At 40.8% G+C, this 27,867-nt stretch overlaps 1 protein-coding gene across 1 annotated transcript in view; it reads left to right on the plus strand.

The window, feature by feature from the left end:
- Positions 1-27,867, plus strand: part of LOC124606712 (UDP-glycosyltransferase UGT5-like) — a 199,176-nt gene that overhangs the window by 142,804 nt on the left and 28,505 nt on the right. Inside the window, exons 2-4 of the mRNA XM_047138743.1 lie at positions 617-821; positions 15,822-16,003; positions 16,103-16,562. Coding sequence (XP_046994699.1) covers positions 621-821; positions 15,822-16,003; positions 16,103-16,562 — 843 coding nt within the window. The 5' untranslated portion in view covers positions 617-620. The remainder of the gene's footprint in view (positions 1-616; positions 822-15,821; positions 16,004-16,102; positions 16,563-27,867) is intronic.

Raw genomic sequence — 27,867 nt, forward strand, 5'->3', positions numbered from 1 at the left:
ATCTTATGAAACACGCTCTCTAGCATAGGTAGCATGTATTTGTGAACATACATTCCACACTTGTTATTTATTTCTCATATGTATTGCAATCTTCTCAGTGGTTTGGTTCCATTGCTTAAAATTATTCTGTGTATGTACAATGAAAAGTAACTGACCATGTCATACTTCCGTGGGCTGCACCATAAATTATTTCCGTGTCTGCAATTCGCGATCTGTTACAAACACATTATGATTTCTACCAGTCAACAAGTCCTCAATCCAGTTTTCGACTCAACTACACACACCATACATATAGGACTATGACGTGAAGCTTGATCACACCCACCACGAGTATTCGAACTGACTGCGTCCTATGTGAGCATCAGCGCATTGCTGACCTTGCCAACGGATTCAGATCTTGTTTGACTGCTGAACTCTTTCACTGTATGAATGTCTTCAATAGTGGCAACAATGTGACTCTTCTCAAGGAGTTCACGTTTATGCTGATTTGCAGTACGCCTTTTCTCGATATCATCGCTGTTTTCCTTTTCTGTGATCATCAATAAGACGTTTGATTTTCTGTATTTTGCTGTCATAGATCTGTAAGGAACATTACATTGGAACGTTTTATTTGCAGGTATATGGTTGACATGTCCTCCATGACAACCTTCGCTTCTCTGGTCCTGCTGTTGTCTCTGGCAGGCCGAATGACAAATTCAGCCAGGATTCTGGGCATCATCCCCTCGGCCTCCATCAGCCACCAGCTGCCATTCCGACTTATAGCTCTGGAGCTCGTCAGGAGAGGCCACCAGGTCACGCTCATGACTACTGATCCCATAAGAGTAAGCACCTGGTTGACTAATCAGAAGTAGATGATAACATACAAAACTGTAATAATTAGAGTAGCATCTTGTGTTGACATAGATTGATGACATTATGCTAGTTACCTCAGTTAACATCGTATAATTGTCTTCATTAAAATCTCTCTTATCATCAGCAGTTTTCTTAATAGGCTTTACTGCAGGTAGTTTTCTCAGTGTAAATGCAATTACCAATGAATTATGCAAAAAATGGAAAAAAATACAGATTTTTAACCCCCATGATGTGACATAAGTTACAGTGCTATGCCCGCTGATTGCTGCTTCATCGTCCTTCCAAGTATGACCTTCCTGGACGAAGAGAGATACTTCTTGTAGTACATCACTGTTTTGGCTGTTAATTCTATTTTATTTTTTATTAATTTATCAGGTTCCATGGGACAATGTGAGCTGAAATTAGTTGGTCATGGAACATTTCAGTTCACGGCTTACAGACTACTAATTAGCGAAAGTATAAACAAAAGAAACTGAGCAATTGATAAACCATAAATAAAAAACATGTTACAGACAAAAATTCTCTCAGAATATAAGAATCGTGGCACAAGGAAGCCTTCAGCTTTGGTTTGGCTTGGGGTTTACCACTCAAGTTTCTCTTGAAAATGGTACCTGCTGAATAATGCACACCTCCTTGTAGAATACTTACAGGAAGAGTTACAAAGTGAAAATCGTTTATCCTTCTAGTGTTTGTAGCATGAATGTTACACTTTCTTCTGAATGAGAAATATCCCCAGATTTGTCAACTTTTGAAAGAGGATGTGTTTCTTCTCCTGATCCGCTTCTTCTCTTTAAAGGAGTTCTGCAGTTGTCTTCCCGATCCTGATGGATCCTGCTTGAAAGGGACAGTTGAGATGGTACCTCTGAAATCTTACTGTTTCCATCCCCAGTGATCTACAGAGATGGGAAGCTCCCTGTAAGATTATACAAACCAAGAGAACAACATCACACAACGAATAATTGCTTATTAAGTGTAAATTTCTAAAAGTGGCCAATTAGTCATTAAAGTATGCATACAGTGCTCCGCATGGGCATATTAGTAGCAGCATCCATCAAACTACTAAAGGAAATTAATGGTCACTATAACGATAGGATTTATTGCAAAAGACGTCAAATTATTTATCTACTCAATCACGAATACAGACAACTAATAAGTTGACAAGGAATTGCAAATATGAACTATAACCATAGGACAGGTGGGTAGGTACATAAGGAACGAAACTGTGCTGCAAATATGGAGAACGATTGCAGAAAAGGTTAATGAGTTAGAGAATGTCCCAGAAAATTACGAACAAACTCCAGTATCTCTCCAAATGCATGGTGGGTGCAACTAGCTGGCTGTGAAGGTTAGATCAGCGAAACGGAATCCTTACTTCTCTTACACCTCATCTCGGTGGATGCAAGTCCAGCCCACGCGTACCACCCTAGAGATGTCCAAGGGCAGAAGACGGCTGAATCAGAGCCTGCCGGCCGGGGTGGCCGAGCGGTTCTAGGCGCTACAGTCTGGAACCGCGCGACCGCTACGGTCGCAGGTTCGAATCCTGCCTCGGGCATGGATGTGTGTCATCTCCTTAGGTTAGTTACGTTTAAGTAGTTCTAAGTTCTAGGGGACTGATGACCTCAGAAGTTAAGTCCCATAGTGCTCAGAGCCATTTGAACGATCAGAGTCCGATAATTCTAAATTCAGCACGGCCTCTGTGTTCTGATATAAGATGGAGACATCTCACCTTGCAGGTCTCTGCTTATATGACACACAGGCGACAAGTGTTCTCTTATTTTGCTCTCCAAAATGTAGCTGGTTATACCAATCACACCAACCAAGAGCAACAGACCTTGCGAGCTCTGAACAATCATAAATTAATAATCGAAGTTAACAATTTCCCATTCTTGCAAATATTTCGTCATGGTTAGTCACTGAGGTGTATTTCTTCCTTGGTGTGGTGAAGAAGGCAGAAAGATTCTCCCACTAAATGACAGATTTTCACTCATAGCCTTTCAGAAGGTATGCACGTACTTACAGTGTGGACTCTCCCTGTTAACAAAATAATTACTAGGAGCCAACCAGAGAACTCCTTACTAAAATTGGCCTCATCTGGGCAAATAGCTGCTTCCAAGCTTTTGTGGCTTCATGTTCTCGCTTGTCTTTCAGATTCTTATCTCTGTTAAAAAGGATTCATTTCATTTCAAGCACAGTGCAGCTTTATGGCATAAAAGCCGTCTTCATTGCATTGCCATGCTGGGCTGGGCCGCAGATCAATTGCCCCTCCATCGCATCTGCCTGGAGACTGGATTCCAGCACTAAATATCTTTACGACTAGCGGCTCTGTCAAGTGAATCTTCCCGCATGTGAGCCAGCTAGAAGTTCTAAGTTTGCCATAACTACATGACTATTAGTGTACTGGGAGGAAAGGAGATGTTGAATTAGTGAGAGTTGCAATCATTGCCAGTTGTTTTTAATATGCTTTCATTTTTCATGCAGCATTAATGATTTGACATGAATTTCTTGTCAGATATGCACATAGAATTAGTGAAGAGGTTATTTGACAGTTTTTGGAAAAAGCTGCCATATAAAATTACTCCTTCCTCTTTTACAAAATGGATGCTGATGTAGGTGTGATGAGACACATCTGTTGCACAAGTTCATCAAGGAGATTTTTGTGGGGGTATGTGTACTATTTTTAATTTTATTTTGCACTGTCACTGGTTGATGTGTTTCATCTCACATGTTATGGAGGCATAAGCTTCTCTGGTGCCAAGACAACAGACACTGAAATACACATACACACTTACACCCAAGCCCAATCACACTAATATATGAATGCTGGTGTAATGGTGAATTTATTAGAGGTAAGTGTAAGAGAACACCAGCTTTAAAAAATTTCACACAAAATTAGTGATTGTTTTTGCAGTATTTACAAGAGAAGGTAATCCCCTGAAAAACTCACATACATATGGAGGACTTGTGTTCAAAAATACACATAAATATACTCAATTTGACAATTACTTATTACAAATTCACACTCACTATATCATAGTTGCAAATCATTCATCATTTTAGAAAATTATCTATGACAATAAATTGAACAAATACACGCATAGAAACACAGTGACATATGTAAGCACATAGCATTGACATCCAAAACGTTATAAAATCAGTCTATACAACACTTGTGTTATTTTATGACCAGATGCAAGTACAAAGTTGTGAACCATCAAACACATTAAAATATAAAGTCATGGCTTCACTTGAATATATATAAGACCCAGTCGTTAAGATTTAAAACAGTAAAAAATATTCACATAATGACACTTTCATCACTATGTACACAGATCCAAATAAATATTTCTAGATTAGTGTTGTAGTTGTGGTATTGAGCTGTACAAGAAATAGAGCTGACAATCTTAGCATAGAACAAGATTATTTTCATATTAGGTTACTCACAACAAAATATTATAAAGTTACAAATTTGCTACAGGTAACAACATCTCTGATGGAACAGGTCAAGATCATTTTACTAATTAGTAATGATCAAGTAAATATCATAAAGTTAGAAAAATATACAAGTTACAACACCGCCGATGGTGTGTGTCAAGATCATTTTATTAATCAGTATTTATGAAAAGACCTACAGCCCATTCACTGACAACACATTTGCTTAGAAGTGCATGTACATGAAAGCAATAATAATGAAAAATAATGTCCCTGAAAATCCGCAAATAAAATAGAAAATCAAATGAATATGCTTCACTGTTCTCAGCAAAAACACACTGTTCATCACACGAATTCTCTTGACCAATAGGTCGACATATGAAATGACACATTTTCAGAATAGTTAATGTTGAGAGAGATTTTACATCGGAAGTGTCAAACGATTTGTAAGTTCAGCTTAAGATTTCCTTTGAGGAACTTGTGGCACACCTCCTCCGTAATCAACAGGCAGGCTAGCATAAATGTTCATACCAATGGCCTGCTCGCAATCAACATTTGGATCACTCTCATTTCTGCCACGTCTATCACAATAAATTACAAAATTCGGAGCTCTAATTTATGACCAGTTCTAATAGTTTCAGTGAGTAACATGAAAAAGTTTATGTGCTGGACTCACAAAACTGAGGTGAGTGGAATAGCAACTTTAATACTCACATACAAGTAACAGAAAGAATTTGGTGTCATCTGCTCATTCTTTCTTATAATAACGGTATCATTTTCTCATGGGTTAAGTGTGAACCAGGTAAGAGTTCAAGGCAAGTGTCAGCTGAATACTAGTCATTGGTGTAGCGTGTCCTTATGTGGGTAACACAATTATTAAGTTCAGTAGCAATTCTCATGCAGACTCCATACACAGGTTCGCTGATGTATCAGGTCGACTTAAAGCCTCCCTAGTATTTAATGTTGTAGATGTGGATAGTTGATCTATGATGCATAGTTTCTGTTAATGCATAGCACATGTAAATTCCGTTTTTTCTAGAGGTTTCTATCGAGTCACAAGGGAATCCTCTCTTTGCTGGCAAACATGCAAATTATGATAGCAATTGGTGCACCATGACACTGATTACTGTGCAGGCAGCGTGTACTGACGTGCTTCCATATTTGGTAACAGTCTTCAATGTCTTTCACTGCATTCTTATCTTTTGGTTTCCTGCAATTTTCGAAACAAGTCGGTCATTTTCATTCTCGGATGACTGCCCTGAAACACACAAGATACAACAACACAAAATATGGTAAACTACCCAAAAGAACACAAAACAATCTGTTGTGATATTCAATATAACAAAATATATTTACATAGTTTGCTTCCATACCTGTATTCGTGATCTTACCTTTCCTCTATTTTCAAGTTATGTTATTGTTTATCAAGTCGTTTCCTCTATGGGCTGTACCTCTCTTTCTCTACGATATTCATATTACAATTAAGGACTTCCTCCTGATGACAGTCAATGACGCTGCAAACAGTATAAAAAAAACACACACAAAAAACTCCCGCAGACTGTGGATGTCAGAGATACGCACTTCCTGGTGAATTGTTGCATCTATCATCTCGACTGAAAAATTCCATGCTTGACACGACCTCTTATCTGAGTAAATCTCCTAATCATAGGTCATACTTAACAGCGCCCTCGCTTCTAGTAGCTTCAGTTCCATACGGTACGGTCTTGCTAGCGTAATTCACATTGGCCTATGGTCATGGCACAGAGGGACCCCGCTTCTGGCCCCCATTACTTAACATTTCTTGTTGCACCTCTGCCTCGCAAATGACAAATCATCAAAGAAAACAAATCTTCCTTGGACAGTGTGACCCCACAATTTGCCTACTTATGACCCAAATCTAGAAATGCCTCACATTTCCTATTACAGTTCGACCTTGCTACTGTCTTCTTGTCAGATTTATTGATATGCAAAAATCGCGACTTCCTGCGGCATGTTGTCCAGTGTTTCTCTTTTAATTAAGTACAAACTACATCGTTCATAATTCCATACATGCAAAATATGTAGACCTCCACTATAGCAACACTTTAATTCATCATTGAAGACACCAAAAGTCCTAATGCGAAAACTGTTACATGTCACAACAACTTCTACATCTAATTCACATAACAATATATTCAATACAAGCACTATGACAGCACTTTTAACTTATAACTTTTGTACACTATTCCTGCCGTTAACAACAAATGTACTCCCCCGAATATATAGGCTGTCTAAACACTTTGAGTTCATATGCCCCGAAATATGTTCACTTCACACATGCCTCTGCCAACTAATATGATTTCTCTATTCACCCACTGTAGTAGTTTCACGAAAGAAAGCCATATGGTTTCCCTTGCCATAAGTGGTTTATCCAACATGTTATTTCTCACAATCATACTTTTAAAATACTCTGCTGGACTGTTACACTCGAAGTTTAAGTATTTCGGTAGCTAAGTAGGTCCGTCTTCTCTTGCTTCTGCAGTATTTGTGGCAGTGTTGTTCCGTGTACTCCTGCGTTTTGGAAATTGGAAATTTGTGGTAACGTCTTATGGGACCAAACTGCTAAGGTCATCGGTCCCTAAGCTTACGCACTACTTAATCTAACTGAAACTAACTTATGCTAAGGACAACCCACGCACCCATGCCCGAGGGAGGACTCGAACCTCCGAGGGGGGGAGCCGCGCGGCGGGCCGTGACAAGGCGCCCCAGACCGCGAGGCTACTGCGTAATTCGCTGTAAGTACGACATGCATTTACCCTCACTCTCATAATTGTCGCTGGTTCCCCATGTAGGCGTGCACACACGCAACTAATTCTTTCAGCATGTAATCATGGTAGTGACAATACATTGATAAATTCGCTGACCCCAATTTTTGGATGAAGGTCACCGAGCTGGTTCGAAAAGTGACTTATCTTCTGTTCGGCTACATTCTCTGTGTACAGCGTCTTCTTAAATATATTCCATGTTTTACTCATTTGACTCACTTGAGTGCGCAGAGTGATGATTATCATCGCTTTTCTCTTTCATTTCACACATAATTTCAGCCTATTTATCGTTACCTTCCCGTCTCAAATCTCATACCGTACTGTCCAGAACAGCTATCTCATTGTTCCGCTTGTTGTGACTTTGTTTGATAAGCTTAAGAACTAGTTATGTTTCGCTTGCGACATTCATCAAATTCTCGATTTCGCTCTTCGCTCTACACACTACACTTTACAGATCTGTGGCGACACTGTGGTGTGATTCTACATCCTGCATCCTGCTCATCTGATCTTGCAATTACTCACTCTTTGATCTGGTGGAATCACCCCGTACTTTCCTTTTCCAATGCAATGAGGCGTTCCTTAGTTACCTTCCTGTGTTCCTCCAAAATTTCCAGGACTTTCGTAAATTGTTCCACGATTTGTGTTTCGAATTAGACACTATTTTTTTATGAGGTATCCTGCATTTGTAATGTGATCCACTGCTATTCCGTTGGGCTTAAGAATCTGACATACGAGGTTTGGAACCTTAATAATGGCAACTATTTATTTATAGCTCGTACAAAATAGATACGTGTTTCAAAGTTTTACTGACCTTCAAAGTAGTCAGCAGCATTGTGTATAACCCGTTGCCAGGGATGTGGAAATCGTAGGATACTCTTAGCAGTGCCACCTGTGTTGACAGTTCGAGCGGCGCGGTCTATTACCCGACGAATTTGTAGCAATTCTGAAGCGAATGTCGTGAAGTGTTTCCTTCAGTTTAGAAATCGAGTTGAACTTACGAGGGCTTAAGTCAGGGGAGTGCAGTAACTGGTATAGCACTTAGCAGCCCCATCAGTCAAACAAATCAGTAACAGCTTGCACTGTGCGTGCTTGAGCATTGTCCTGCAAAATGATGGTCAGTTCCTGCAGGAAGTGCCATCACTTCTGTCTATAAGCTGGTCGTAGGTTGTGTTCCAAAAATGAACAGTGTAGAGACAGAAGTGATGGCACTTCCTGCAGGACCTGACCATCATTTTGCAGGACAATGCTCAAGCACATTCAGTGTTACTGATCTCTTGGACTGATGGGGCTGCTAAAGTTCTATACGACCTACTGCTCTCCCCTCGTGAGTTCAACTCGATTTCTAAACTGAAGGAAACACTTCACGACATTCGCTTCATAACTGCTACAAATTCGTCGGGCAATAGACCGCTCCGCTCGAACTGTCAACACAACTGGCACTGCTAAGAGTATCCTACGACTTCCACATCGCTGGCAGCTGGTTATACACAATGCTGGTGACTACTATGAAGGCCAGTAAAATTTTGAAACACGTATCTATTTTGTACGAGCTATAAATAAATAGTTGCCACTGTTAAGGTTCCAACACTCGTATTTGGCATTTCGTGCCTCATAATGCATCACTGGTCTGCCCATAATTCTTCACTCTTCCGATAGATTTCTGTGACATATTCTGCAATACTCTTGATACTTTCCGATAAAGTATCTTGTGTGAACACTTTCAATACCGATTTGGTAACAGTTCACAACTTGTGACTTCTGATACTAACTTACAAATTGGTGGTGCTGTTGATGTATTTTTAACTTACTTCGTCCGATTTTATACACCTATCAAATGTACTTTGTTATGTTTTCACATCCTCACCCTTCCTCGATTTCGGATGCGTCTTCTCCTTACTGATCAGTTGATCATTGATTTCAAAGGACACCTTTCGTGTTTAGAATATGGCGCCCTCAAATGGCATTCGCCTGTCTCCAGAAAACTCTGTAATTCTCCTGTCTGCATATTAAGGATAAATTGACATATTCCCACCGGATGATCTTAACCGTTGGTAACCAACTCTCCTTCCAATCGACTCCCGAAGTGAGGTGCGTTCCTCTCTTTGTTTGGATACTCCGCTATTAAACACTTCAATCTTCTTTTCGCATGCCACAAGTTGCATCACGCTACACTACCGTGGTATAATAGATGAATGAATAATACTACTCCTCAACTAGCGACACCAACGTCGCGAACGATGAGCAAGACCATAAACCGAAACACAGATGTTTTCAATGAAAAAAAAAAATCTTCTGCCAAATTCAGGTTATTTACCAATAATTTACCATCACTCGACTTCTATACTTCATTTTTCTTAATCATCGCCTTAATCCTCTCACAAGTAACGACCCAATCCCTGCTACATCTCCTCTTCACACATAGCCAAGCGCAGTCTTCATATCCCCTTGCTGTGTGTTCATAATGCTGCAAGTTTCACAGGCTTCCGGTTTTGACAACTTACGTCGTGTGTTATGAATAGTTAGATTGCAGTGTGTGCACCTAGTAGGACGTAAATCATCCAACCCTCGCCAACTCCCTTTGAACTGACACAGGTTAGGCAATGCAGTTTCCTGTGTTAACCTAACTTGGGCTAGTGGATATCGTGACATATTTCAACCTGCAGATCACATACTAATGGACATTTGATATCCAACGGGATACCTCTACCAGCTCACTGATCCCACATACATACGAAAATACACAATAAAAACCTACCAAAGGCACACTAAAATATAACCCTTAAAAATTCAACGTCGAAATTCAGGATAACAGTCGACCCTACTTACCCGCTTCCTTCTTGCTGTAAGAGTAGCACAAGGTAATAAAGCGCATCACAATTAAGTCTAATTTATTTTCTTGAAGTTCGTTATCGTTGAAGTGTTTGTTTATCCTTTTCGTATCAATGACATAATCAGTTAACCATTTGTGCAATTTTAGGCGACAAATACTTATGTATTGACCTGTAAAAATGACAACAAAGATGAAAGGAAAGACAGGGATCGTAAAATCCTGACCCGGGGTCGACAAATTCATATTTATCGATCGTAAAAATAACTATGTAATTCGGAGGATCGAAAATTTATCCTGGACAGGAGTCGCCAAATCCCTACGTGAGGTGTCGGTTGAGTTCATTAGCATATCCATGAGACGCCACAAATTTTATCCCCGGGTGTCCCACAGAGGTGGAAAGCTCCTCGTAAAATCATGCAAGTTAATAGAGATAAAGGTAACGCAACACATAATTGCTTAATAAGTGAATATTACTCAGAGTGGCTCAGTTAGACTTGAAAATATGGGCACTACACCTCACACAGAAATATTAATAATTGAAGCGATTAGACTATGAAAGGAAACTAACGATCATTATAACAGTTTGAGCCGGCCGGAGTGGCCGAGCGGTTTTAGGCGCTACATTCTGGAGCCGCGCGACTGCTACGATCGCAGGTTCGAATCCTGCCTCAGGCGTGGATGTGTGTGATGTCCTTTAGGTTAGTTAGGTTTAAGTATTTCTAAGTTCTAGGGGACTGATGATCTCAGAAGTTAAGTCCCATGGTGCTCAGAGCCATTTGAACCATTTGAAAGGTTTGATCAAAATGGTTCAAATGGCTCTGAGCACTATGGGACTTAACTGCTGAGGTCATCAGTCCCCTAGAACTTAAACCTAACTAACCTATGGACATCACACACATCCATGCCCGAGGCAGGATTCGAACCTGCGACCGTAGCGATCGCGCGGTTCCAGCCTGTAGCGCCTAGAACCGCTCGGCCACTCCGGCCGGCTTTGATCAAAAGACATCAAAATGCTTGATCCGCTGAATCAATTATACGGCAATTAATAAGTGACGAAGGGATTGCAAATTTGATCTATTGCTAAAATGGATTTTTTTTTTTTTTTTTTTTTTTTTTTTTTTTTTTTTTTTTTTTGCTTCATGTCCAACGAAATTTTATGGCGTCAAAACCGTGCTCACTCCACATCTCTAACGGGTTGGGCTGAAGACCGTTCACCCCTGCACTATAGGTCTCAGGAGACTGCCTTTCAGCAGAAAACAGCCATTTCCACAAGTGAATAATTTCCTTCACGAGTCAGCTAAAAGCTTCAAGGCTACCTAATCACAAGACTGCAGCACCGCACCAAGAAGAAAAGAATGAATGGAGGCTGCAATAATTGACATTGGTTAGAATTATGCATGCAATTTTGATGCAGCATTAAAGATTTAACTTGACTTACTAATAAAATGTACACATGGCATTAATAAATATGTTACATGTTATGTTACTGGAAAAATCTGCCACATAACAGTACACATTACCTTCCTAACGAGGACAAATAGTTGACATTTGCTGGCATCGACGTCAAGCCATCTCATGTTGGAGGGAATATCACTTAAAATTCTATAGTGAAACCATCTAATAGAAAGATTCCGAGTTCTATACCGGGACTTGTCTTTTACAAGCAGTTCTGTTACCCTGCTGATTTATCAGTAATAGGAGGACTTAAAAGTTCTGGAACAAAAAATTAAAACTTGGAGATTTCCTTATGACATTGCAATTGTGTCACAGGCAGCAAAGGAATTAAAAGTGCAGTTCAAAAAAATAGAAAGTGCCTTGAAAGTGGATATAAAATAAGCATTAACAGAAGCAAAACAAGGGTAATGGAACGTACTCGAATTAAATCAGGCGATGCTGAGGAATTAGATCTGGAAATGAGACATTGAAAATAGTAGATGGGTTTCGTTGTCTGGGCTGTAAAATAACTGATGATGGCAAGAGTAGAGAAAATATTAAATGTAGACTTGGTATGGTAAGAGAAGTGTATATAGAAAAGAGAAATTTCATAACATCGAATATAACTGTAAGTGTTAGAAAGTGTTTTCTGAAGGCATTAGTTTATACTGTGGCCTTGTACAGAAGTGAAATGTGGAAGACAGGCAGTTCAGACGAGAAGAGAATATAAGCTTTCGAAATTTGACGCTACTGAAGAACGCCAAAGATTATATGGGTTAACTGTGTAACTAACATGGAGCTATTGAATAGAATTAGGGTGAAAAGAAATTTGCGGCATAACTTGACCAGAAGAAGGGATTCGTCGATAGAAACTTCCTGAGACATAAATGATTGTCAATTTAGTATTGGAGGGAAGTGTGGGTGATAAAAATTGCAGAGGGAGACCAGGATAACAGTGCAGTAAGCAGGTTCAAAAGGATATGAGTTTAGCCGTTATTCAGAGATGAGCAGACCTGCACAGGATAAAGTAGGTTGGAGAGCTGTATCAAACCAGTCTTCGGACTGAAGTCTACAGCATGAACACGATTTTAAGGCTCCACTTGCCATGAGAAAATTGTGGTTGTGAACACCTATTAACGTCCATTTAATTCTGTTTTTTTTTTCCTTACTATAACTTGGGACAGCGAAATGTTTCTAATTTTAACTCACATTATAGGTTGAGAGCACTATGTAGCAACCCGTTGTTGTAATGAGTGCTCTTGGCTGAATGATTTTTCTGTGAGGAACTAGGTTAAACTAAAGAAATAAGATGTACCAGCAACTTTTTTACCGTTATCAAGCCTGGGTGTCATAGATAACAGACAGCTGACATTTAATATTGTACAAGATACGGATGAGATCTTACCTAAAACTGCTATTCCAATAACCTTTAAAAAGGACGAATACACTTTTGTATTGTACTGGATACAAATACCAATTATTTTGTACACGCTCAGTAGACGATTCTTGCTACGACTTCCTCACAGTAAAGTTCCAACTGGTTTGGGACACTCTGACATATGGCACAAGACAGGGTGTGCGACTTCATTCAGGAATATGTGAGTTGGAAAATTCCAGAATGGAGGCCAAGTCCGTTGTAAGCAAAGCAAAAATAGTCCCAGTAGTATCCAAGTGCACAGCGACGTAATCAACACAATACTACAATGGGGTACTTCACATTAAGGTGAGAAAAACCATGGGACAGCGATCTGCATATATCCAGAGGGCGGTAGTATCACGTACACAAGACACAAGAGGGCAGTGCAATGGCGGACCTGCCATTTGTACTGAGGTGGTTCACATGAAAAGGTTTCCGACGTGATCATCGCCGCACGACGGGAATTAGAAGACACTGAACGCGGAATGGTAACGTCAAGAGTATGCTGAGAGTACCACATTTCTAGCATTACCCTCGCCACAGAAAACGTAGTGGCCAACGGCAATCACTTAACGACCGAGAGGAGCAGTGCTTATGAAGAGTTCTCATTAATGAACGACAAGCAACACTGGATGAAATCGCCGCAGAAATCAGTATCCGTATCCGTTAGGACAGAGTGGCGAAAACTGGCATTAACTGGCTATGGCAGCAGGCGACCGACGCGAGAGCCTTTGCTAACAGCACGACATCGCCTGCAGCGCCTCTCCTGGGCTCGTGAACATATCGGTTGGACCCTAGACGACGAGACAACCGTGGTCTGGTCAGATGAGTCCCGAATTCAGCGGGTAAGAGCCGATGGTTGGGTTCGAGTGTGGCGTAGGCCCCACGAAGCCAAGGACCCAAGTTGTCAACTTGGCACTGTGCAAGTTGGTAGTGGCTCCATAATAGTGTGGGCTGTGTTTACGCGGAGTGGATTGTGTCTATTAGTCCAACTGACCCGATCACTGACTGGAAATGGGTGTGTTAGGATACTTGGAGACCATTTGTAGCCATTCAACGATGGAATTTTAATGAATGACTGTGCGCCATGTCATCGGGCCACAACGGTTCGCGGTTGGTTTGAGAACATTCTGGACAATTCGAGCGAATGATCTGGCCATCCAGATCGCCCGACATGAATCCCATCAAACATTTATGGGACGTAATCGAGAGGGTAGTTTGAGCACAACGTCCGGCAAAGGCAACACTGTTGCGACTATGGACGGCTATAGAGGCAGCATGGCTCAATATTTCTGCAGGGGACTTCCAAAGACTTCTTAAGTCAACGCCACGTCGAGTTGCTGCGCTACACTGGGCAAAAGGAGGTCTGACACGATATTAGGAGGTATCCCATGACAATTACCACCTCAGTATATATACAGAATGCCAACGGCCTTGTCGCAGAGGTAACATTCGTTCCCGCCAGATCACCGAAGTTAAGCGCTGTCGCGCTTGGCTAGCGCTTGGATGGGTCACCATCCGGATCCGCCGAGTGCAGTTGGCAAGCGGGGTGCACTCAGCCCTTGTGAGGCCAATTGCGGAGCTACTTGGTTGAGAAGTAGCCACACATGTCACAAAAACTGACAACGGCTTGGAGAGCGGTGCGCTGATCACATGCCTCTCCATATCCTCATCACGTGACACCAAAGGGCTGAGGATGACACACGGTCGGTCGGTACCGTTGGGCCTTCTGATGAGGACAGTTCGGACGGTTTTTGTGTTGTGCGTTTTTTTTTTTTTTTTTTTTTTTTTGTATGTTCAGAATGCTATTTGGTTTCCTGACCGTAATACACACTTGTTTAAAGCAGTCGAGACAGCAAAGGTTTTGCCTATCTATGTCACACCTTCTGGTGTTCTCCACTGCTACAAGACTCTATGTCAGTACTACGTCCCCTACCTGCATAATGTTGTCCACTGGTGGGATATGCCCGTCGCTTCTTGGCAGAAATATGATACATACATTTTAGATTTTCTAGATTTATAGGAAGCTTTCCACATTGTTAACTGTCATACACTCTCTGAAGGCAGCACGGATAAAATACAGGGAGTGAAATGTTATGTACAACTTAGTACAAAAACCAAACTGTACTGCTAAGAGTTGAATGTCAAGAAAGCAAAGCAGTTGTCGAAAAGAGAGGTGAGACAGCGATGTAGCCTATTCCTGGTGTTATTCGTCTGTACAGTGAGCAGACTGGGGAAGAAACCAATGAGAAATTTGTACGAGTAAAAGAAATTCATGTTCAATGAGAGGGAATAAGAATTTTTAGACAGACAAGTACTTGGACGATAAGTTTAATGGCATGGAATTGTCCTGAAAAAAGGAAAACGAGAATAATGAAATGCACTTGAATTAAATAAGGTGACGCTGAGAGGGTAAGATTAGATAATGATATACTGAAAGTAGTAGACGAGTATTAATGTTTGAGGAAAGACACACTGACTATGTTAGAAATAATGAGGATATAAATTGCAGACTTGAACCAGTAAAAAAAAACTTTACGGAAAAAGAGAATACCATGGAACATACATTTAAGTGTAGTTTCTGTAAGTAATTCTCTTGCGTGTAGCCTTATATGAAAGTGAAACGTGGACATCTGATAACTCATGAAGAGTTGCTGAATGTAGTGTGGCAGAAAGAAATGCGGCAATGCACAGAAAACACCATGAGATGTCAACGAATAGTTAATTTTGTAGTGGACAGAAGTGTTGGGATAAAAGCCGTAGCAGCAGACTAAGACTGGATACAGTAACTCCGTTCAAAAGAATGTAGATTGCAGTAGTTTAAGAGATATCCTCTGGTTAGACTTGAGGGAAGAACTGTATCAAACCAGCTTCAGACCAAAGACCACAACATACACAATAACATACAGATATTCTCTATTTAATGTAATGAATATGTTTCCTACATAAATTTTAAAACCAAATATTGTTTTCCCACTCAAGTATAAGTCAATGAGATGTATTCCCAAGACACATATGTCTTACATGTATTTTCTTTTTCTCCCTTTTTCCGTAGAAAAATATCCAGAATTATACAGAAATAGACCTGTCAAACTCATACGACTACGTGAAGTCAGCGTTTGATTTTGTGTCAATGTCAGACGACAGCCCAGTCGAAATGATCAAAATGTGGCCTGTTGCAGGAGAAAAAATGTGTCAAATGCAGATAGAGTCCCCACAGGTCCAGGCTTTCATTCGGTAAGGATGATGTTCCTACGGCATTAAATGTAAGCAATTTCATAATGTCAGAATAAAAGCAGGTTTGGAAAGACTGTGACTCTTAATTTCATTTTGCAGGTCCCAGCCGTCTTTCGACGTTGTTATCCTGGAAAGGTTGGTGTACCAGTGCTACTACGGTCTGGTTCACCAACTGGGATCCCCACCAATGATAGGCTTCGTATCTCTGAGCGCACCATCTCCAGTACTGTCATCTTTTGGGAATCCCAACAACCCCGCCTATTCCCCTGATTTCATGGTGGGCCACACCGACCACATGTCGTTCTGGGAAAGACTATACAATGCCTACATAATAACACGCCTTCATTACGCATGGAACTGTCAAATACTTCCAACTCAAGAGAAGATGCAAACGAAGTATTTTGGTCGTGGTCATCCGTCTGTGCACGAAACTGAAAGGAATTTCAGCCTCCTCCTCGTAAATAATCATTTCAGTATGAACTATCCCCGACCGTTGCTGCCTAATATCATTGAGCTGACGGGGCTGCATCTGGAGAAACAGCGGAAGCCACTTCCTCTGGTAAGTAGTACATCCCGTGTAATTTAATTCATTAAAGGCAGTTGTTTTACATTATATAACATTACTGTAGAAGCACGATTCCGGCGACTATTTATTCAATGCACGCAAAAGTACTGTCTTCATGATGATTGCACAGTGCACAATTCTTCGAATTTAGAAAAAATGAGTGTTATCATGACTGATATGTGTTTTCTTCACGATTTTTTGGGTCACAAATGCCGGAGATGAAACTTAAATTCATCGGTCGGCTCTCGTTTTTGGGTAACGATATATTGTATGCATTCTACAAGAAATCACGGAAATAGGTAAAAAAGGATCAAATTCCCTAAGAGCGTCCCTTTTGGTCGGCCACCCTTGTCACCATTTATCAAGCACCACTCACCATGCCAGCAATCCACTTGCTTCCGTATATTTACTCCGTCAGACGAAAAGAACTGATGAACCCTCTCACCCTGTCCCGCGCTCGCTTCACCATGGTTCTGAGAGAAGAAATCCAGATACATTTTCAGTTGCACCTCATATTGCAGCTTCTCGCAACAGCACATTGGATCACGCATTATGTAACGTATCGTTTCCGGTGTCTGCTGAATTGTGCCTGTCCTCCAGCCTGGAGCCAAAGGCCGAGGTTTCCCTCATTCGGAAGACGTTTATTTGTTTATTTATTTATTGTTCCGTGGGACCACATTGAGGAGAAGTCTCCATGGTCATGGAACGAGTCAATACATGAAATTATAACACGATTGTAGAAACAGATAAAATGAAATATAAGAAACATATTCAGTTGTAGATTGTAAAAACAGATAAAATGAAATATAAGAAACACATTCAGGCGACAAGTCGTAAGTTTAAATAAAGAAAATCAACAATGTAACACTGGAATTTGCTTAATTTTTTAGCTCTTCCAGGAGCTCCTCGACAGAATAGAAGGAGTGAGCCATGAGGAAACTCTTCAGTTTAGACTTAAAAGTGTTTGGGCTACTGCTAAGATTTCTGAGTTCTTGTGGTAGCTTATTGAAAATGGACGCAGCAGAATACTGCACTCCTTTCTGCACAAGTGTCAAGGAAGTGCATTCCACATGCAGATTTGATTTCTGCCTAGTATTAACTGAGTGAAAGCTACTAACTCTTGGGAATAAGCTAATACTGCTAACAACAAACGACATTAAAGAAAATATATACTGTGAGGGCAATGTCAAAATTCCCAGACTATTGAATAGGGGTCGACAAGAGGTTTTCGAACTTACACCACACATAGCTCGAACAGCCCGTTTTTGAGCCAAAAATACCCTTTTTGAATCAGAAGAAGTACCCCAAAAAATAATGCCATATGACATAAGCATACGAAAATATGCGAAGTAGACTACTTTTCGTGTTGAAATGTCACTTATTTCAGATACTGTTCTAATGGTAAATAAAGCGGCATTTAGTTTCTGAACAAGATCCTGAACATGGGCTTTCCACAACAGCTTACTATCTATCCGAACGCCTAAGAACTTGAACTGTTCCGTCTCGCTTATAATATGCCCATTCTGTCTGATCAAAATATCAGTTCTTGTTGAAATGTGAGTTAGAAACTGTAAAACTGAGTCTTACTGTGATTTAGCATCAAATTATTTTCCACAAGCCACGAACTTGTTTCATGATCTACATTATTTGATAATGTTTCAATATTACACACAAGATCCTTCACTACCAAGATGGTGTCATCAGCAAACAGAAATATTTTTGAATCCACTGTAATACTAGAAGGCATATCATTTATATAAATAAGAAACAGCAGTGGCCCCAGCACCGACCCTTGGGGAACACCCCATTTAACAGTGCCCCATTGGGACTGAACATCACTACCACTCTCAATATTGCGGAGAATTACCTTCTGCTTTCTGTTCTTAAAGTAAGAGGCGAACCAATTGTAAGCTACTCCCCTTACTCCATAATGGTCCAACTTCTGCAGTAATATTTTGTGGTCAACACAGTCAAAAGCCTTCGTTAAATCAAAGAAAACACCTAACGTTCGCAACCTTGTATTTAATCCGTCCAAAACCTCACAGAGAAAAGAGACTATAGCATTTTCAGTTGTTAAGCCATTTATAAAACCAAACTGTACATTTGACAGCAAATTATGTGAATTTAAATGCTCCAGTAACCTTGTATATACAACACTCTCGATAACTTTAGCAAACACCGATGGCGTAGAAATAGGTCTATAATTGTCAACATTATTCCTGTCTCCCTTTTTATAAAGTGGCTTCACTACCGAGTACTTTAATCGGTCAGGAAACCGACCACTCCTAAAGGAAAAGTTACAGATATGGCTAAGTACTGGGCTAACATACATGGAACAATACTTCAGTATTCTGCTAGATACCCCGTCATATCCATGAGAGTTCTTGGTCTTTAGTGATTTAATTATTAACTCAATCTCCCTCTTGTCAGTATCATGGAGGAGCATTTCAGGTAACAGTCTCAGAACACTTTTTTCTACGAGCGCTATATGATTCCCTGTTGGGACTAGGTTTCTATTTAGTTCACCTGCTATATTCAGAAAGTGATTATAAAATACTGTACATATATGCGACTTATCAGTAACACGGACATTCCCACTACGCACTGATTCTATATCCTCGACCTGTCTCTGCAGACCAGCCACTTCCTTTACGACTGACCATATGGTTTAAATTTTATCCTGAGACTTAGCTATTCTATCTGCATACCACATACTTTTTGCCTTCCTAATAACTTTTTTAAGCACCTTACAATACTGTTTGTAATGGGCTGCTGCATTTAGATTTTGACTGTTTCTAACGTTTTGATATAATTTCCACTTTGTTCTACAAGATATTCTTATCCCTTTAGTCAGCCACCCAGGCTGCCTGTTTGTGCTAGTACCCTGGTTTGAACGCTCTAACGGAAAGCAGCTTTCAAAGAGCATGAGAAAAGTCTTGAGGAAAGCATTATATTTATCGTCTACTGTATCTGCACTATAAACATCTTGCCACTCTTGTTCCTTGATAAGGTTTACAAAGGTCTCTACAGCAACCGGATCAGCTTCCCTAAAAAGTTAATAACTATAATTAACATGTGTTGCAGCACAAAAATCTTTTAGAGTTAAAATTTGTGCATCATGATCTGAAAGGCCATTCACCTTTTTGCTAACAGAATGCCCTTCTAGTAATGAGGAATGAACAAAAATATTGTCTATGGTTGTTCTACTGTTCCCTTGCACTCTCGTTGGAAAGAATACGGTTTGCATAAGATTATATGAATTAAGGAGGTCTACCAGCATCCTCTTCCTTGCACAATCACTTATACAATTAATATTAAAGTCACCACATACAACTAACTTTTTGTATTTCCTATAAAGTGAACCTAGAACTTCCTCTAGCTTTAGCAAAAATGTTGTGAAATCGGAGTCTGGGGATCTATAAATAACAACAGTAAGAAGTTTAGCTCCACTAAATTTAACCACACCTGCCCAACATTCAAACACCTTTTCAGTGCAGTACTTTGAAACATCAATTGACTCAAATGGGATGCCGTTTTTCACATACATGGCTACTCCCCCACACCGCAAAGAGCTCCTAGAAAAGCTGCCAGCCAACCTGTATCCTGGTAAAGGAAGCCTCTGAATTATCTCCTTATTTAAGAAGTGTTCAGATATACCAATAATTTCAGAGTCAACATCTATAAGCAGTTCACTAACTTTATCTCTAATACCTTGTACATTTTGATGAAATATACTAATTCCCTCATTAATCGGATACCCAAGCTTTGTCGAAAGTGGTTTCTTTGTTAGAGAGACTGCCCTTAAGCAGGAATACCTATCAGCTGACTTCAATCTAAAAAAATTACAGCTACAGATCACGTGAGGTGATCTATCTTGATCTGGCTGTTTTTTAAAGGCGAATGGTTTCCACCGGATGGCTGGAGTCTCTTAATACCCTTTGGCAACAGACTATTTGTGTCGTGGGCTTTCCGAACGTAGGCTTTGCGACCCGTAATGTTAACGCGGTGTTTCCGCGTGGTCTTCCGAGCGTCAAAAGAAATCGCATCATGGGGGAGGCTTTATCGACCATTTTGTAATAACAACAATCCTTCACAGTTCATCCAGGCTTAGGACTAGCTATTTTATTTTTTCTTTTATTTCTATAACATTAATGCACCAAATTATTAAACATCTTATTTGATGAATTTTTTTCACTCAGCTTTTTGTAAGGAAGCGAGGGATTTTGAACATTATCTGAAATCTCTCGAGTTGTTATATACTCTTCTTAGGTGTTTTAACAATTTGTCAAGATCTGTGTACGCTTTTTTTGATGAAGCATACCAATAGAATCTTTTTTAATCTCAAATGTAGCATTTACTGCTTCATTCGTTAGCGTATCAGAAAGTATTTTGTATGGATGTTTTTGATTTACTGTGTAGTTTAGTCTCATATATACGTAGGCTTCCTCAGCTATTGTCACATTCAATAAAATTTTTCTAGGTTTGTGACCGCATTGTCAATATACAAAACTACCGACGTTTCGGTCCCTGTTTCAAGTGACCCACAGTAAACAAAAACACCCTGAAGAAGGTCACTTGCAACAGGGACAGAAACGTCGGTAATTTTATATATTGACAATGAGGACACAAACTCAGAAAATTTTTATTGAATAGTATAGTCTCCTTTGTCAACCTTCTACAGCATTGGTTAAAAACTTTCCACATTTCAATCGGTATACAAAGATTTTCTTTCCGTTTCAGTCGGTACTAAGATATCCTCCGTTATCACCGCCGACGCTTCATCGTCACTGTAATTTAGGGTTTCTGTGATTTCCTTAAATCGCTTCAGGCAAATGTTGGGATGGTTCCTTTGAAAGAGAGCGATCGATTTCTTTCCTCATCCTTACCTAATCCGATGGGGCCGATGACCTCGCTGATTGGTCCCCTCCCCCGAATCAACCAACCAACCATCATCACTGTTTGGTGGAGGATATGTCTGTCACTGCAGCAGACAGGCGGTAGAACTGTCTGACGTCTTCTCTATCCCTGTATTCCTACGTTAATTCCCGTTTTTGTATTTCATTCCACAGATATTTGCTGAAGCGAAAGTCCAACCGCAAAGAGATGTTTCGGTGAACACAGTTTTTATACTTTTAATTGTAGCCAGTTTTCGGTGACCACTCAGGCATCTCGATTTTCAGTTCAGAAAAAGTCCCGGAAATCTTCTCTTGTCTGTACTTCCGATGTCAACGTATGTGGTGTACGGTTGTTTGAGCCGTTTCGAACAACTGTCAAATGCTCTATCCATAAGAACAATTCCATATTCACACGAGATTTTCTCCGCTTCTTCACCAGGAGTATTTTGTCACGAGCAGACCCAAAGTCAGTTTTGAAAAAGCTGTTATCTTCAATCTGTTTCAAAATGTCTGCGCTCTGTTAAATCTCAGAACTAGTACCAGAGATCTGGGTCGTTGTAGTAGCTTTCCTTCTCGCTTTACACAATTCAGTCTTTGAGTTCTCATGATTTCGCATATTTGCGAGGAAATCTAAACTTTTATCCGCTGCTGGTGAGCGACTGGCGTAAACCAGCAGTGAGGGAGATTCTAATCGGAAAACGCACGATACAAAACTGGTTGCTCGGAAGTCCTACGGTAGCTGCGGCTCCTAAAAATAAAGGTCGGAAACACGACAGCCGGAAAGCCCACGTAGCCAGACTACTGAAAGTATCGGCAGGCACTTTGCAGAAGTACCCTGAGCCTCAACAGAGACTGGCTAGTAAAAGTGTCTACTTGCCTATTTGTCTGGTGGCTGATTAGCCTAAAGGCCTGCGTGTAAAAATAATTTCGTGTAACTGTTGGCAGCTCAGGAAATGGTGGAGTCGGACGGTTGTCCTGGTAGGGCGTAGGAGGCGAACTGTGCCCTTTAGGGAGGAGGTGGTCTGAGGGTGCGTGTTTCGAAAGTTTGTAGTCAGGGATCAGTAGTTGTTCTCTAATGGAAAATTCGGGAGGTGTTTAGAAGTGTTTAGGAGGAGGCCGCCTAACAGAGTTGTCGTAATCTACTAGTTAAGAGATATAATCTTATGTTAAAGATTTAACAGAGTATGACAAGTATAACAGTTACAAACTGTGTATACATTTGGGGCAGCGTAACTCACCACATGTAAATTACCCAGTTCACAATATGCAGAAAAGGTATCACTTTTTTGAAAGCACGTAATTTTCTACCATTGCGACACATAAGGTTGAAATTCTGCTCAAAGGTGCCTACAGCCTTCCTCTGTAATGACGCACAATCGTGGCGCCCTGTGACGTCACCTCGGCCTTGGCGACGCCTCAAACAGCAAGTTATGGATACAAGCGAAAAAAAAAGGCCACAGCTCAGAAGTTCATGTGACGTGTAAGATGGGTTAATGATGTCACACTGGCATCAAATTTCACCACAATTCTGCCCAACGCTACAATGGAGGTTTCACACGTTGGGAAGGTCGTCACATCCCCTCTCACCCACCTTTCAACCTTTCTTTTGATGCCTTTGCGATGGAGGACATCTTTGAAATCGCGCGGGTTTCTTATGGGTGGCCTAGAAAAACATTTCAGACACACCGTTACTGAGAATGGACACGAAAAGGCCTCAGGAGGTGGCATAAAGGCCGTCCATGGAGCAACCCATTCACTTGTCTCGTTGACTCCTACACGTTTCGCTGTCGAAAACGACATTTCACAGTGTGATGAAAAACAGGACGACATTCCTGAGCACGTTCGACACCGCTGACATCCCCCCACCTGTTCCAGACGATTCAATCACACTGACATTGCGGGGTTGTAACTCCACTGAACATATTTTGACCCCTTTGGAGTGTAGTGATGTGCCCTCTTTGCTCTGATACACGGGCTTGATTCACTAGGAACCGTTCCAAACCATTCGACGAAACTTGGGTGTGTTCCTAATCAGCAAAGGATGTTTATGCTTTCTCAGTCCTGTTTCTCGCTGTTGTGTGGCGTGATCATGGACGAGTGCAACATTGACCTGTGCGAGAATAAAACGGTTCAGCGCCCCTGCAAAAGTCCCCAGTTCGACAACACCTTAGGTGACACCCACACAACTTTGTTGTGCACTTTACAATGTACCTGTCGTAGACTTCGACAGTCATTCATCTGAGGTGTGCCTTTCGGCTGCTCTAACGCCTGAGGGCAGGCAACCCCTTCAGCACCTCTTAGGTGACAGCCCCCTCACAAAATGAAAGAAAATCAGTTTATCTCTTACCAAATTTTCGCTGCTGCTGCAGTAAAACTACAGCATCCTGCATAACGTTTTAATTTTATTACTTCTTTACTACTCTCTTTGCAACAGACGATGCACACGGTATCCACATACACCACGGAATGTACATGCAATATTATTGCATTTCTACAACACATGGTTCAGGAGATACGCCACCGTAAACACTGAGATGATTGAAGATCAGCTTTTGCTTAAAATGGAGCACAAATTACCAAACTATATATATTTTTCCAGCGTTTGACAAGCTCCTAGCGACTTCCAAGATACTTATAATTTCAAACCTTTTCTTAACTTTTTCTCGATCACATGCACGTTTGAAGACGTTTTATACGCGTGAGTTAGATTCTACAGAGAATCAGGGGTTTAAAGTGGAAAGAAAATTACCCACACTATACACATTCAGTATTTCATAATGAGAACACTTTAGCGATTTTCTACAAAATTCAAACGTAATTTCCAAACTTTTGTAAACTTTTCTTCGCTTACATTTTTAGCGTGAAATATGTAACAGATTAACTTATTTGTAAAGAAATCAGACGTTTGAAGCTACTTTATACGAGGGGATTCTATTCTTTAAGGAAACAGGAGTTTAGTAGTGTAGAAGAAGTTACTGCATTATCAGTAGACTTACAAGGCAACGTCATACGCGTTTGTTAATAGTAGATTGCCAGCCAGAAGTCCATCACAACGCAGCTCTCTTGAATGTGCTACAAAAGCGTCAAAACACGACCACCTCATTACGACATTCTAAGTACTGGAAGCACTTATTTGGCCACAACGCTACAGATCGTGTGACCAAAATCTGCAGAGTAATATAGAAAATTTTAACATCGGTTTCGTATTAAATGGCACCAAATTAATAAACATTTTGCACGTTTCATTTCAGTGTTATTACGCTGTTACAATGGGTTTCATTTCAAGAAAGGCAGAAACTCAGTATTTTCGTTATTTTGTATTTAGAACGTTCTCATTTGACTGCGTATGCCGCCTACCGAAAAATGTGTATGTAGCCGGAGAGACAGTGTGTCACTAAGACGATTACCAGAACGGTGCCTAGACAGAGTGTATAGAATATGAACGGAAAAGTTGCTCTAGGTGCCAATTGTAGGGAGAGGAACTGTCGAAATATTGAGTGAGGTTTTCTAAAGGATTCCACAAAGAATTTCTTTGGCATGGATACTAACAGCTGCAATTACCAACATCAACAGTAAAGAAAAATGGACGGCAGCGAATCAACGGATAAATACCGGTCGATGAAGAGGCAGCAGTTTTATCGGAATTCTTCAGTAACCGAACAGGATGAGATGTTTCCGGAATTATTTGACGAAGCGCCCTGGATCTCAGTAGGTATCATAATTGCGACTCAGCATTCAGAAAAATTCTCTGCTGCCATTGAGATCAAGTATGATCCCACTTGTGAAAACATTTCAAAAGAACATGAGTTCGATTGATGCTACTGCGATTATCCCGTAGCTTACGACATGATCTATTTTTGCACTCTGAAAGAATTATCAGAAGACACGGTGCCAGAATATGACCGAGCGACGTGGTTTGCACACTGGACTCGCATTCGGGAGGACGATGGTTCAATCCCGCCTCCCGCCATCCTGATTTAGGTTTACCGTGGTTTCCCTAAATCGCTTCAGGCAAATGCCGTGATGGTTCCTTTGACATCCTTCCCTAATCCGATGAGACCGATGACCTCGTTGTTTGGTCTCTTCCCCCCAAATCAACCCAACACAGCCAGAGTATGTCGAACAACTAGTGAACTGAACAAGTTACAACAAGGAAGAGAAGACGCTCGATTGATTGATTTTTATATCACCCACATACACCGTCTTGTACACAAGGCCTCCCTGCTTATAGCAGCAGTCTATGTATCCTCCAGTGGGGTGTCGACAAGGACAAAGTTAACGTCGTCCCACTCTCAGCGTCGTTACACCTTGGTTCACCTCAACACTCTGCAGGCCTCCTTACGGCATGTGGCAGAGTGGCCCTTGGGTTCCTTTACCATTTACTCCGTATCCTCTCCAAAGCGCGATTAGAGAGCGGGTAGTGTGATTATCCTTAAAAATCTGTATGAGCTACATTTTCTCTGTTTTCACCATCAGTGCCATTTTTTAACGTACATAATATGTGGATCGACTCATCTTAGGTTATGTATGCGTCCTTGGAAATTTCAACTGCAAACCTCTCCACATTGCACATTTCTCTTGCAGCATCCGCATTTGTATGTGGCGAAACGTGCTGCCGTTTTTTTTTTCCCCTACTCTATTTCTCCTCCCTGGTAAGGATTTCACACTGACTACCAGTACTTATGTATCAGCATCAACTTGATACTACTGGGACCCACAGCAGATCAGCCTGGTGTAGTGTGCAGCGTGAAATGGGACGGCCGATTTTAATGTAAGGAGACTTGTAATTCAATGTGTTTTTAGTCCAACGTGCTTTTATTTAATTTTATTTTATGAACGCCGCTACTGCGCTCGTAGGCTTTTCAGATTTTAACGTTACAAGTTTTACAATCTGATGAAGAGAGCACTGACTCTCGAAACGTGTTGTTTAATTGAGTGTAAAACAAAAATACGGTTGAATGCTATCAATTATTACTGACAAGACATAACAACCGTTACCTCACATTCCTAATGAGTGATATTACTCGTACATAAATATTTCCAAATTTAAGTTGTCTGCGTAAGTTATTAAAATGCATGGAGCTTCCTTATTGACAACATTAAATTAATCTAGAGAAGGCTTGGCCACGGCCTGCGGGACTTCATGTGTGCAGGCAGCTGGCGGCCCAAAGTCCGGCCTGCCTCGGCTTTGCCTCGATCTTTCTCGGAAGTACTCGGAACAAGGCGACATTTCACGGAGTATTGCTATGTGGCAGTTTTCGGTCGGCGCAACTCTCTTCATTTCGGCAGAGTCGTGGTGTCAGCGGTGTTTACCCTTTACTATTCGTTCACGGTATGAAGGACGTTCAAAGATCCAGTGACTGCTCAAAAGCAGGCAATCTAGCGATCTATCGTCACAAGCCTGGGAATGACAGAAGAGAGGGACGATAATGCTCAGTACTTACCATGTAGTCGCATAAGCGACGAATATTGCAAATTTGCTGTTGTTTTTCTTGTGGTCTTCAGTCCTAAGACTGGTTTGATGCAGCTCCCCACGCTACTCTATCCTGTGCAAGCTGCTTCATCTCCCAGTACGTACTGCAACCTACATCCTTCTGAATCTGCTTAGTGTATTCATCTCTTGATGTCCTACCAACCGATCCCTTCTTCTAGTTAAGTTGTGCCACAAACTCCTCCCCAATTCTATTCAATACCTCCTCATTAGTTAAGTGATCTACCCATCTAATCTTCAGCATTCTTCTGTAGCACCACATTTAGAAAGCTTCTATTCTCTTCTTGTTCAAACTATTTGTCGTCCGTGTTTCATTCCATACATGGCTACACTCCATACAAATACTTTCAGAAACGACCTCCTGACACTTAAATCTATACTCGGTGTTAACAAATTTCTCTTCTACAGAAACACTTTCCTTACCATTGCTAGTCTACATTTTATATCCTTCGACCATCATCAGTTATTTTTCTCCCCAAATAGCAAAACTCCTTTACTACTTTAAGTGTCTCATTTCCTAATCTAATTCCCTCAGCATGACACGAGTTAACTCGACTACGTTCCGTTATTCTCGTTTTGCTTTTGTTGATGTTCATCTTATATCCTCCTTTCAAGACACTGTCCATTCCGTTCAACTGCTCTTCCAAGTCCTTTGCTGTCTCTGACAGAATTACAATGTCATCGGCGAACCTTAAAGTTTTTATTTCTTCTCCATGGATTTTAATACCTACTCCGAATTTTTCTTTTGTTTCCTTTACTACTTGCTCAATATACAGATTGAATAACATCGGGGGGAGGCTACAACCCTGTCTCACTCCCTTCCCAACCACTGCTTCCCTTTCATGTCCCTCGACTATTATAACTGCCATCTAGTTTCTGTACAAATTGTAAATAGCCTTTCGCTCCCTGTATT

The sequence above is a fragment of the Schistocerca americana genome, chromosome 3, assembly GCF_021461395.2.
Source record: "Schistocerca americana isolate TAMUIC-IGC-003095 chromosome 3, iqSchAmer2.1, whole genome shotgun sequence".
NCBI lineage: Eukaryota > Metazoa > Arthropoda > Insecta > Orthoptera > Acrididae > Schistocerca > Schistocerca americana.